The sequence below is a fragment of the Trichomycterus rosablanca genome, chromosome 4 (assembly GCF_030014385.1).
Source record: "Trichomycterus rosablanca isolate fTriRos1 chromosome 4, fTriRos1.hap1, whole genome shotgun sequence".
NCBI classification, from domain to species: Eukaryota; Metazoa; Chordata; class Actinopteri; order Siluriformes; family Trichomycteridae; genus Trichomycterus; species Trichomycterus rosablanca.
The window spans coordinates 21716020-21729238 of record NC_085991.1 but is presented as its reverse complement, the minus strand read 5'-3'; the positions used below and the strand labels follow the sequence as shown (position 1 = coordinate 21729238).

Here is a 13219-nt window from a genome sequence, read left to right as displayed (position 1 = left end):
TGATCTTTTTCAACTTAACGTACGAAAAAATTTCGGATTACGAACAGAAATTCGTGAAAGTTATTGTTGTTTCTGGTAGATAAATTTTATATAAAAAGAATTTTATATTATGGTGTATGGTACAGCACACGTACTGTACTGAAATGTAATGTGTGTTTTATGTACAGTACTACTGTGTATTGTTGTTCATTATTGTTTATTACAGTAATGTCTATTCTATTATTTAAGATTTAAGGGAAAATATAGTTGTATTCATAACAAAAAAGACCATTTAAGACATAAGAAAGGTTAGGTAAGGGGGTGGTTTGGGAGGTCTGGCACTGATTAATTCTATTTACATTATTTCTTATGGGAAAAATAGGTTTAACTAACAAACATTTTGACTTAAGAACAGCCCTTTGGAACCAATTAAATTCGTAAGTCAAGGGTCTACTGTATTAGTATAGGGTTTTTAACAGAATGGTTGGAGAATGAATATCCACACTATGTTTAAAGTGTGAACAACATTCTAATTTATAGAAAATAAAGTCCTTTTTTAGTCCTTGTATAAAGAAAACACACCAGAGCACTAAAATTATTGTGCTTTATTTCATCTTAAATCATTTAAATGCCCAAATATACATTTTCTCAGTTGACTAGAACAGAAATGACTGTAAACCTTCAAATATAAGTAATTTAAAAATGTATTGTTTTTGTAAACTGGTTGGAAAATAACACTCTTGTGTACTTCACCACACGAACAAAAAATGGAAAAAATATAGGCAGTATCACTTCAGACAGTTGGGTTAGACTTGAGGTTGATCTATGTGGTGAATCCATTAGCTCAGATCTCACATACTGAGTTGTACTGTAGAAATATTTCTGTATAATACATACCGGCAGGAGCATATCTAAACTTGATCAGCCAGCATTATAAATGATCCTAATCTCATACACTTTTCCTTTAAATACTGTGAATACAGACAATAAAATTAAAACAAAACAAAGAATAATAGACCTGAAGTGCAAGAATTAATTTCAGGAGTACAATCAGGACAAATCATGTGAGAAATTATTCAAAGGCCCAGAGACTATTTCCACAGCAAGAGTTGGATTCAACTATTGCCATAATAGAGATGTCACACAATTCAATGTCAAGGCACTTTCCCAAGTGAGGATCTTGTCTTTGTGCGACAACAGAGTCAGGCAACAAAATAATTAACTACAAAAATAATTAAATAAACATTTTTAAATGGCAACTCAATTTCCAGTTGTAACACAGTTAACTAGACCTGGCTACTTTGGTGTCATATTAAGTCCTACGTAAGCAGAAAATCTGAGTCTGGGATACCAGTGTTCATCAGTGCTGTTTCTCATACCCCTCTGTACCACTTATTGTTGAGTTTTCCTGCTCTAACACACCTGTTTACCCCTATAAAGGGTTTCTGAGAAGAAGGGGATATGGGTTCAATCCTGGCTTTCGGTCACTGTCTACAAGGAGTTTTGTATGTATCCACAAGTCTTTGTGGGTCTCATCCAGATATTCCATTTTTTCCACATGGGTGAATTGGTTACTAGGTCTACAGGTCTAATACTTTGCCCCGCTTGTGAGTAAGTAAACTATAGTATTAGACCTTTAGAACTAGTAACCAATTCACCCATGTGGAAAAAATGGAATATCTGGAGGAGACCCACATAGACTTGGGATACATGTGTTTGATCCTTGCTTTTTGGTACTCTGAGCACTCTGGTTTCCTTTCACCTACCAGAACATGCACTGGCAAGGATCAAACACAATTTACCAGGACCCTTCCACCAGCTGTAAAGTTGTCTCATTCTTGTTATATTGTCTAATTACTGTTACTCTTCTACAATAAGAAACTAAGGGCATTTATGTACAATTAAAAGATGATTATTTAGTAAAGCTACTGGTTTACCTTTTATCTATTTATTTTTTACATTAATAAGTGACTGAATGATTCCAGTATATTCAAACTACCTATCAATCAAGTAGCAAATTTGCACAACTAAATTACAAATGTATGTTATTCTAATTATTTAAAGAATAACAAGCTTCCAGTATTGAACGCTTGAGTCTCTTAAATAGTACATTTTCACATTTTTACAGTGGCGAAAAGCACATGCCCTTCTTTAAGCTATTTCTATTTTAACCTGGACTAAGCTTAAGTGCCAAATAACATACAACTGTATTAAATAGCGTATTAACATAACTACAGGGTGCCAATCCCTTCATTCTCAGATTCAGCTGTTTATTTTTCAGGGTCATAACAGGTCTAAAGTTTGGAAGTCTAAAACTAACACTTATGGTCAATTTAGGGCAGTCAGACATGCGAAATCCAGTATCCAGGACCCATATTACTGTAAAGTACCCACTCTGCCAGCTATGCCACTGTGCTGCCAGCCAATTCACACTTCTGGAATTAAATATAAAAAGCTTAATATTCATTTTCACTCAGTCCACATTTATGACACATCCTTTCCCATGATAAATAATTTTATCATAATGATGCCAAAAGACATACTAGTAATAATGATAGCAGGTAGTGAAACATTACAGTACAGCACAGTTTCCTGTGAGTAAAGCTGACGTTGCCTTGACTTGAGCTTTGATTCTTGTACGCGGTGTCAGTACTGAGCATGTGAGTGAGCATTATGAATCCCTTTTTCAAAAATATTCTATTAAATGTACATCCAAATAAATAATTAATAAATATATATGTGGTGTGTACTGTAAATAGACCACACTGAAAATCAACTTACAAACAGATTACAAAAAATAAATAAATAAAAGAAATCCAACAAATAAAATATATTTTTTCTTAAAAACATGAGAACGCATTGAGAATCCTTTGGAGCTTCTTGCGTTGTTGATGTGTAGCAGTACTTGTGGTGTTGAGCCCTCAGGAAATTTGAGACATTGTTTAAAATCCAGTGACCTGGAGACCTGAGTGTCTTTTTCAGGTACAGATCTCTAATGCTGTAAAATCCCTGGGAGGACCCGCACCGAGATCCTTTTTAAACACTACGTAAAGAAAAGAGGAAGGAAGAAAAAGGAGGGAACTGGAGTAGGATCACAGGGATTTAGGATTCTGGAGATTGCTCCGAGACACTTTTCAGGAGGTTTTTGTAGACGTAGGAGTTCATGAAGCGTGGATAAGAGTCTCTTTGCATTAGTGTGTAAATCTGGAGCTGGGCATCATCAAAGGTGTGAGATGTGGGCTCCAGCATGTTCTTGTTTATAACCTCCCGGACACGAGAGTCCAGACTCACCTGGAGAGGCAGAAAATCAAACTCAATTAATGCAGGTGTGTTTCAAACCTATCTGCTGTGCCTCCTCTGTTATGGGCTGGCAATTCATTTATTTTATGACTAAAGTTGCATAAACAAACTGTAACCTTTATAAATAGATAGAAATATTTAATATTAAAATGCCACCAAATTCAGATAATTTATTACTTTTTGGAGGGGGTATTAATTCCTGAAATAAAAAGTAAGAAAGTACAGGTGCTTACTTTGTATTATTTATAACCTTTTGCTTCCAGGTGTCTATTTTCACCCTGCAGATTGTTGAGCAAATGGACAAGAAAGCTGGTCCTGAATCAACTTTTCAAATCACAGGTGTTCAGTGGGGTTGAGTTCAAGGCTCAGTGCAGGCCACTAGAGTTTCTCTACACCAAACTCACCAAAAAAAACTCTTTATGGACCGGTGTGCAAACAGGTGTGCAAACAAGAAAGAACCTGTTTTAAAAAAGCAAAAGATATTTTCTTCACCCCCTTCATAATAAAAAATAGTGTTACCTTCCCCCAGTGCAAATATTGAATCTATGGAAAGACACATAAAAGCTGTTCTGGTGATTATTATGGCCCAACGTCAAAATAACTTCAATGATGTTTTTTTAGAAACCTCTCTGATTATGTATCTGTATGTTTTAGCCACACCCATTGTTTGTTGTAAAAGTTTGGTGTAAAAGGATTGTCAGTGGCTTACACAGAGCCCTGACCTCAACCCCCTTCAACACATTTGTGATGCAAGCCAGGCTTTTTTTCTTCAAACATCAAGGTCAAATCTCACAAATACTCTTTTGACTAAATGGACACACTCAGCATTTCTGGATTCCCTGATATTTTAAATAGAATAAACACATGCTTTGAGGCGTACAGTGTATTTTAGAAAGTAATAGAGAGTGTACATACTGTAATTATATACAGTAGTATTTATCTGGACAAGTGTTTGTTTTTCTACTATAGTTAATGCTGCCATTTGCATACCCAAAACCCCACATACCTCTTTGGGAGAGAGGATGGAAATGTAATCCTCATATATGATGCGTGCTTTCTCCTCGATAACACTCTTATTGGTCTCCTTGCAGAACTCCTCGCAGGCCAGCCAGAACAGCATGTTCTCTTCGCTGAACTCAGTGCGCAGAAATTGTCGGAAGGCACGGCGACCAGCAGGGCAATGCATTAGTTTGTCAAAGGATTGCCCCCATGAGCACACTTCATCCATAGTTGGCTTGGGACTGCCAAAAATATAGGGAGATTTATTTTATTATTTAAAAAAAATACAGTGAGTGTATGTACAACATGCAGCTTATGCATTAAAATTTTCCTCTCCAGCTGTTTACTTAACTGCTCGAGGAAGAAATTTATCTTATTTATCTTATGTATCTGTTGTATGTGGAGTAAAGCTGGGCACATGCTGGCAAAAAAATATATACTTAATATACCTAAATATTATCAAGCATAGTTTGATGCACTAAAATACTTAATTGGAACTGCTTTAAACTTGCATTACAACAGCATAACAATATTTACCCTTTATTTATGTAATCATTTTTAGTGCTACATCCTGATCAGAGTCAAGTTGGGTCAGATGCCATTCACAAACGCTGGGTGCAAGGTAAGAATGCACCCTGGACAGTGTGCCAATTTGCTTAAGGGCAACACAGACTCACATTTAATAAAGAATAAATACATTTTTATTATTATTCATTAATAATAATAACAACATTTTTACGTATATAGCCCCTTTTACAAACTCAGGGTCACTTTACAACACCAGAACAGTAAATAATAATAATTATATAAAAAAAAGAGGAAATTTTACAGCAGCCCAGAAGAAAGCCCACTTGGACACAAAAAATGGCTACATTCCCAAACCTGTTTATTCATCCTTACAGTCAGTGACCAAAAACAAGGATTGAACCCAGGTACCCAAACTCTTACTTTATCAGCTGTGCCGTGCTGCCCTACACTTAATATAATAAACTTAAATATACTTAAAATATTAAACACAACAACCTCCCTCAGACCATTTAATAATGAAATATGCAATTTTTCACATTCTGCAATAAAGTCCTATTGAGATTTATTGAAATTCAATCATGGAGTAACCAACCTGTCCTCGCAGTCATCAGGGTCCTCAGTTTTTTCGTTGTATGAAGTTGTCAGGATCCTCTCCTCCCTGTCTTCATTCCTAACAGTGAGACTGCAAGGTAGTAAGCACATCATGATCCCAGACACAGACTACAGGACACAAGCAAGCAGTAAGGACAACGGTGCCACAAATATCATCTGAGAGGCTTTGCAGTCTGTAATGCTGAGTACCTCCCCCAAGAATCTGATTGGCCTATTTCAAAACAGTCAGCATAAACCAGGGTGTGTGTCCAGCTTGACCTAGCAGCTGAACAGTGTAAAATCCGTTATGGATAAAATCATTTTCAGCAGCGTTTTCAGTATTTATGCATGCATATTTCACTACAGCATTTTTCTATGTGGTTATTTTATATGAAAATGCATGGGTAGCTATGTAGTTTATATTTTCTGACTTATGGTATAATTAACTAATTATTTTAATCAGTTCTTTAGTCTGAGGCATGAGGTTTGTTACTTAGTTTGTTATGCACTTGCAAATAAAGCTCCTAAAAGGTAAAAAAGGAACTATACTTAAACATAAGAATCTTTTCTCTGTATACACTTTTCAGTATTTGATTAAGCCATTTTTCTTAATTTTGTCTCAGTTTTGTGATGAAGGTAAGGTGGTTAGCAGTGGCATACAGCAATACTGACAACTTGCCAAAGATGTTTGATGTGTTTTTTATCAGAACTTTCAAACCACTTTAGTGTTTCACTTGACATTGCGCTTTGGCTCATTTTTAAAAGACAAACGTCCTATTAAAAAATCTCCCAACTATGAGCTATTTTGTTTTATATGCTCACTCATCCCACAAAAAGGCTAACACAATCAGAGAAAGTATCAGCTTTCAACCAACAAGTCGTAAAGACATTTGATTTGGCCATTAAAAAAATCCTGATGTTTGGGTGGGGCACAAGCCCACCACGGCTGAGATCTCAAGCTCTCAAAGTTGGAATCTCAGACCTGGTTGAGCATAACTGTCTATGTTTGAGGGAGGGAGGTTGAGTGGGTTCGTCACTGTGGGAGGTTGAGTGGGTTTTGCTGCAAATGCAGCCTGAGCAGGCTGATAGATGCACCTACTTGATGGATGGGGGAAATCACAGAGCAGGTGAAATCTATCTGGCAGGTGAAAAGAAGCAGTGGGCAATAATAGATATGTGATCTCTTCTCATTCAGGCCAGGGGTGGTACAAACAGCAGGTGTATTACAATCAGGGGAATTGGAAACAAATTGATTGGGAGAAAAAAGGGCAAAAACAATGACAATGATTTAAAAAACCATGTATAACTAAACATTGTAAATGATGCCTTTTTGTTCTTTTAGGCTGATCATAGAGATTAAGAACATGTATAAATTTCCAAGTTGTGTTTTAAACCCTTTAAAATATATCTTAATACACATCTAGTAGAAATGAAGTTGAATCTTTCAAGAATAATACACATACAAATACACAGGGCACTAGCTTGCTACTTAGCATTACACCTAGCTAATGAGATATACAGTAGAACAAATACCAGCACAGTTGCATTTTTACCAAAATAATTATCGACATTAGTGGTAACATCTGCAACAATATTTACTTATGTGCCACTTGAAAGCTTAGTGGCACCTTAAAATGTCTGTTCCAACCTTAGGACCCCACAGTGGGTTGCCTAAGTTGCAGAGGGAGTTGCATCTTTACAGTCCATTAATACAGAGCTATTAACAGATACATTTGGCTACTGGGATATTGTTAGAGAAACAATCATATATGATTTGAGCAACACTGTCACAGCATGATCAATATATAATCTATGTTCCATGTGTTCTATAAAAACGATACAATCAGTTTGACTGGTCACATGGCACTGCATCATCTATTTACTTTTTACACTAACACTACAATTAAGCTCACATTGAGAAAATCTTTTAAAAAGAGAGAAAAAGCTTTTAAAATTGGCTCACTGGTCAATACAACCCAATGTTTCATAATGTTAACTAATATCATAGTTTGTGTTAAATATTTACAAGGAAACAAAGTAAATGAATACTACAACAAGGACTCAGCAGTGGCACAACAATAGAGTGTATACTTTATCATAAGTGGATCACGAATTTGAGCCTGTTTGGAAGACCCAGAAAGTTAAATTGATTTCTTCTTTTTGGCTGAGAGAGACACCACCCTCGTCCAAATGTGTAGCTCTGCACAATGATTTAGCTTGAGCCAGAATTTAAAAGAGGGCGGCTGGCTTTTATGTGTTTCAATGTGTTTCATGTGGAGCCAGGTTTGCCATTAGAATCCTTGGTTGGTAGTTGCTATGTGATAGCGAAATAAAAAAAATAAAAACAACTAAACTAGGAGAAAAAATGAGCTATACATTGTCCCCTCCAAAACAGAACAAAAACACTGTAATATCTTTCTCCGTCTCTTTGATCTCCACCAGTCAAATAAGAATGAGGAATCATTATGCCTCATGTGATGTGAATGTTGCAAATACACATTTATTGACCTCTGCAATAAAACCAGGACAATTTAGCCCACCCACCCAATTTTTCAGCTGGTCATGGCTAATACATGCTTCTGTAATGGTGTTGTTAACACTGTGTTACTATTATAAACTTTGTCCTACAGAAAGTCAATCAGATACATTTTAAATTGAACTGTACAAAACTGACACCCCCCCCCCCCCCCCCCCCACACACACACACATACACACACATACATATTCAGCTAATGTCCCAAATACACATTTGCAATAAGTGTTAACTATCTGTATCTGATGGACCATATAAATCCACTGCTGGTTGACCACCAAACACTTTTCACCAGGGATGTTTATTTATTTATTAGGATTTTTAACATCATGTTTTACACACTGTGGTGTTACACAAGATTCACCAGTTCAAGTTTAATGTCAAACACAGTCATGAACGATTTTGTATCTCCAATTCACCTCACTTGCACGTCTTTGGACTGTGGGAGGCGCTCCCAGAGGAAACCCCACACAGAAAGGACCTGAACCGCTCCACCTGGGAATCAAACCCAGGACCTTCTTGCTGTGAGGGAACAGTGCTACCCACCGAGCCACCCCCAGCTTAGCAATAAACCATCTGACACACTTCATTAAAATCTTAGCAATGACTCAAGCTCAAGCCTTTGGCAACATACAGATGCAATTTTGGTGTGAAGGAATGAGAAGCTTCATACCATGAACAGCTGCAGCAGCAGCACCAGCAGAAGCAGCAAGCATTGGAGGGACGGTTTCCCTGGCCAGGCTGCTCATGCTGGGTTGGCACTGTGCCCACCGTTGTGCCTCCTGCCACCAGCTCCTGCTGCCCCGACATCTGCCTCTTTCGCATCTCCATCCTTTTTGATCCCATGGGCTGCAAAAGAAACTGACAACTGAGACACGTCTGCAAATCCACAAGCACTCTAAACCACAGTCTCACCACAAATTAGATCATTAACTTGTTTTGCAAGGGTGAGAAGATGGAAAGCGATTTTTTACGTGGGTTTTCATACATTTTCAGGTGCTTCTAGGAATTAACACGAAGGTGGTGATGATTTATATTTATATAGTGGCTTTGCTTGATAATGAATGGGTTAAAATAATTAAATTTCTGCACATGAGATAATAAACAATGGTAAAGCTTTGTGCATAGGGATGTTTCAACTAGCCATAAATAAACTGGTCTAACATGTCTTACACCACACTCCCCCACAAACCATGTAATATCTCTTTTTATTTCTTTTTTCTCTCTCTCTTTTTTGCAAAGTAGCACATCTGCTTCTTTTCGTATTTCATGCTTGTCATTGTTTTCATTAGCAATATTATGTGTTTGATTGATCCTGAAAAGAAGCCACAATGCATTAGCATTGGCTCATCGTTTTTTTATTAAGTTCTGTAGATGCTTTATCCTGATCGACTTAATGTTGTCAAAAGCATTTATTTTCAAGCCCGGTTAGATATCACTAAGAGTTTAAACAGACAAACTAAATAACGGCACAATATGGACCATTTAGGAAACGTATTATCTGAAAATTTACAACGCTGAATTGTTAGAAAAACTTGCAACAGTATAAAAGAAAATGTAAAAGAACGTGTTTTTTTTTTTACATTTAGTTTAACTTTAATTTTATCGCAGACAATATAAACACAGAGTATTTCATATTTTGATTGGTCAACTTAATTTCATTTATTAATATCCATCAATTCTTGCATTTCAGGATGGCAACACATTACAGAAAGTTGAGACAGGATATTAGATGATCTCTCAGACAGCACTGCATCAAGAACCATCAATTCATCAATAGCTGATATAACCACATGGGTGAGGGATTACTTCAGCAAACCTTTGTCAAGCTCTACAATACGGAGTTACATTTACAAATGCCACTTAAAACTTTACGGTGCAAAAAAAGCTTTAGGTTAATTATGTCCAGAAGCTGCGTCAAGTTATATGGCCTTGGAGACATCTGGTATGGACCATCACACAGTGGAACTGTGTATTGTAGTCAAATGGATAAGTATTTCTGTTATTTTTTGGAAGAAATGTGCTCCTGACCAAATACGAAAAGGACCATCCAGACTGTTATCAGCCTGGGTCTGTCATGGTATGGAGTTGTGTCAGTTCCCATTGGCAAAGGTAATTTTGACTTCTAATATACAATAAAGAAGAGAATTTTAAAACAAAATATGTGGCAACAACAACCCCGTACTGTTGCACATCTTAAGACATGTTTGCAGGAAGAATGGGACAAAATGTTACCTGAAACACTTCATAACAAATATTTACATTATATTTAATTATATTTAATAAATTTATGATACATTCTGGGGATGGTTGGGGGGGGGGGGGGGGGGGGTAAAAGTAAAGGTTCACTACTGCACAGCAGTAAAGAGGTTACGTTTTTTTTCGTATACATTTTGAATTCTTACTGTTAATGGCCTACAGAGACTACCTGATGAGAATAAACTATTTCATGATAAGAATAGACTAGAATTGAACAGAATAGAATAGAAGTAGAGCAGATCTGTCACTGATGCATCGCTGCTGTGTTCTGACATCAGAAGAGCAATCAAATAAATGACTGGAAGTTCCATTAGGCAGAAAAATGGCCATAGCTTAATTAACACCTACATGGTTCCTCAGTCTTTGCAGCTGGGTTATTAACACAATGTGTTTAGTGAAAACTGGGTTTTGCAAATATGTTGGAGTATTTAGTTAGGAGGTGGAGGAAGAGGAGGAGGAGGTGGGGGCGCATCTCTAACTGCAGTCAGTGCTCTTCATCACCGATCACTACCATCCGGTCCATAATCAACACTGTGTTGATTATCATTAACAGACATTTTAGACATATACTAACACAGAGATTCGTGCATTCGTGTATAGTCTGTATAAATGTACTGACATGGCTTGTAGATGAGGAAAAAACGGAATCAGCATTATTGATACAGAAAGACCAGATTTTTACAAAGGTGGAAGATGTGTATTAGCAGCAGATCAGGTAACAGGTGTAACAGCACAAGCTGCCCTGTATAACGATGTTCTGAACGTAAAAGAGGCAGCAGTGCAGGGTTCCAGCATCCTCTCTCTTCACCGGGAGGAAGCTAGCTCTACCACAGGAACCCGACCTCACACATGCCATGTCTCTTCTAAACCTAAAAAACCCAAACCTCGCTACTGACATTGACATTTCTGCACATAGAAAAAGACAGCGTCATGCCCATACTTACAGTTTCACCATGTATGCCCAGAGATAAGAGATAATTCTTCCCCTTGATTACATCGGTCGGCATAAGGGTTCTTTTTTTAAAATACCGGCCGCTTCTGTCAGTGCGCATGCGCGCCTCCCTTAATTCGCGCTGGCGGTAGCGTAAAATCCGCTGCATATCAACGACGCGGTGTGTCCTGCACCTTCTGTTCCTCTCTAACACTACACTATAATAATAACAACAAAAATCTTTAATTACATTATTTTTATTTATGTTGGTCGGTCTATTACGCCAGCCCATCATCGATGGGATCTGAGTTGGAATCACAGAGACAATTGGATTAGTCACCTGTTCAGGGTATTTCTGCCCTGCGCCAAGGGTTTCTTTTTGATCCGGACCCGCAGCAACCCTGATCAAGATGAAACGGTTGGTACGAATGAAACGGTACAGGAGTATTGACTGTTGATCAGCTGATAACTGGTTTAAGCCTTACCAGCGTGAAATTGCCACCACTGGGTCCCTAATCAAGGCCCTTCATCCTAAACTGCTTGCATTGTAAAAACACTATATGTACTATATGGCCAGAAGTATGCAGACACCTGTTCTTATTTCTGAGATCAGGTTTTAGCCACATCCTTTGCTGACAGGTTTATAATACATTTATATGAAAAAATATAAAGATTTATGAAACATTTTATGATTCCCATTTCTGGAAGACCCTGTTCTAGCGGGAAAGGCCATGCGCACAAAGGTCTACATAGATATGTTTAAACATTTTTGGTTTGCAGGAACTTTAGTAGCTTGCTCAGAGACCTGACTTTAACCCCACTGAACACATCTGGGATAAATTAAATGTTGTCCAAAATCATCACTTGACCTTTATAAATGCTTTTAAATGGAATAGGCACACATTCTCACAGACTTATTCAGATTCTTGTGGAAAGCCATACCAGAGGAGTGGAGGCTGTTAAAGCATAAAAAGAGGGTCATGGTTTAGTAATAGGATGCATACTTCAGACTATATGATGTACATAACAGACATACAGTGGGACAGGGGATGCATGAATCAAGGCCAACGCCAACTATTTTGGCCAGTGGTTACATTTTAAAGGCTTAAAATTGAAAAGACATAATCATAGCCCCACCAAACATACTCCTCACATGTACCACTGTTGTTTTTGTAGGAACTAATATAAAAAGTGCATATTTCACAGAATTTTCTTATTCATCCATTATTTGTCACTAAATGCTTCATCCTGGTCAGGGTCATATCCATATTAGAGCAGCAAACACTCACAAATTTACTTGCTCACTCAAATCTAGTAACAATTAGTACATTTATCTGTCTAGAACTTCAAACCGACCGTTTGCTAAGTAAAACTGTGCCACAGAAGAATCCCTTATGATTTTGGTCACACAAAACAATATGCAACCATTCATTATCAATGTGGAAGCATACCACAAATTTGTGATTCAGGAAGCAGTCTCCTCCAAACTCAAGGCTATACCATTGTAAGCATCTAGGTCTGAAATGTCATTGTATGTTGTAGCTTTAAATTTTCCTTCCCTTCACTAGAACTATGGGACCAGCAGGATTATTGCAGACCTTTTATTCTTCTTTCACCACACTTTAGCAAAGCATTCTCTAGTATTTGCTAAATCCAGATTCTGCCAGATAGGGGAATGCATTTCTACTTCTCCAGAGTCTGATAGCAGGGTGCTTTACACTACTTCAGGCAATCCTTAGGTTCCAGATAACAGATTCTGTTCTGCTGGTCATTCCAGCTGTTTGGTTCTCAGAAATGTATTATAATTTTTGCAAATAATGAATATTTTTGTACAGTACAGTTTTGTTCTGTGTGCTTGTGTGGCCTGTCATTTCACAGCTGAGGTGTTGTTGCACTTAGACAAGTAAAGCTCTAGCTGTCTATAAATGTAATAGAGTAAATTTCTGGAAAAGGTGGCATCTTATGGGTGTCTATGAGTGTTATGATAAATGTCACTGAGCACTTAACTATAGCTCATTTTACTGACAGTGTTTGTCTCTAGAGGTTGCATGGCTACAAGCTGTGTGTGTGACATGAAATGTGGCTGAATACTCTAGTTT

At 37.4% G+C, this 13219-nt stretch overlaps 1 protein-coding gene across 2 annotated transcripts; it reads right to left on the bottom strand.

The window, feature by feature from the left end:
• Positions 1–2794: 2794 nt before the first annotated feature.
• On the bottom strand, positions 2795–11213 carry rgs20 (regulator of G protein signaling 20). Of its 2 annotated transcripts, none has more exons than XM_062993086.1 (5): positions 11134–11213; positions 8604–8779; positions 5399–5488; positions 4286–4520; positions 2795–3270 (listed from the first exon to the last, which is right to left on the bottom strand). In XM_062993086.1, the coding sequence occupies exons 1-5, from the start codon at positions 11194–11196 to the stop codon at positions 3082–3084; spliced, it is 753 nt and encodes a 250-aa protein (XP_062849156.1). In that variant the 5' UTR covers positions 11197–11213; the 3' UTR covers positions 2795–3081. The 2 variants fall into 2 exon arrangements, with proteins under 2 accessions (XP_062849156.1, XP_062849157.1); XM_062993087.1 differs by having other exon boundaries at positions 5399–5476.
• Between the last annotated feature and the right edge of the window lie 2006 nt (positions 11214–13219).

Excerpts from the sequence above, each read along its gene's own strand:
- rgs20 (XM_062993086.1), bottom strand. The coding sequence starts at position 11,196 with ATGCCGACCGATGTAATCAAGGGGAAGAATTATCTCTTATCTCTGGGC. Across the intron at positions 8,780-11,133 it reads TGGGCATACATGGTGAAACT|CCCATGGGATCAAAAAGGAT; the intron begins GTAAGTATGGGC and ends TTTCTTTTGCAG. Across the intron at positions 4,521-5,398 it reads CCTGATGACTGCGAGGACAG|TCCCAAGCCAACTATGGATG; the intron begins GTTGGTTACTCC and ends TATTTTTGGCAG.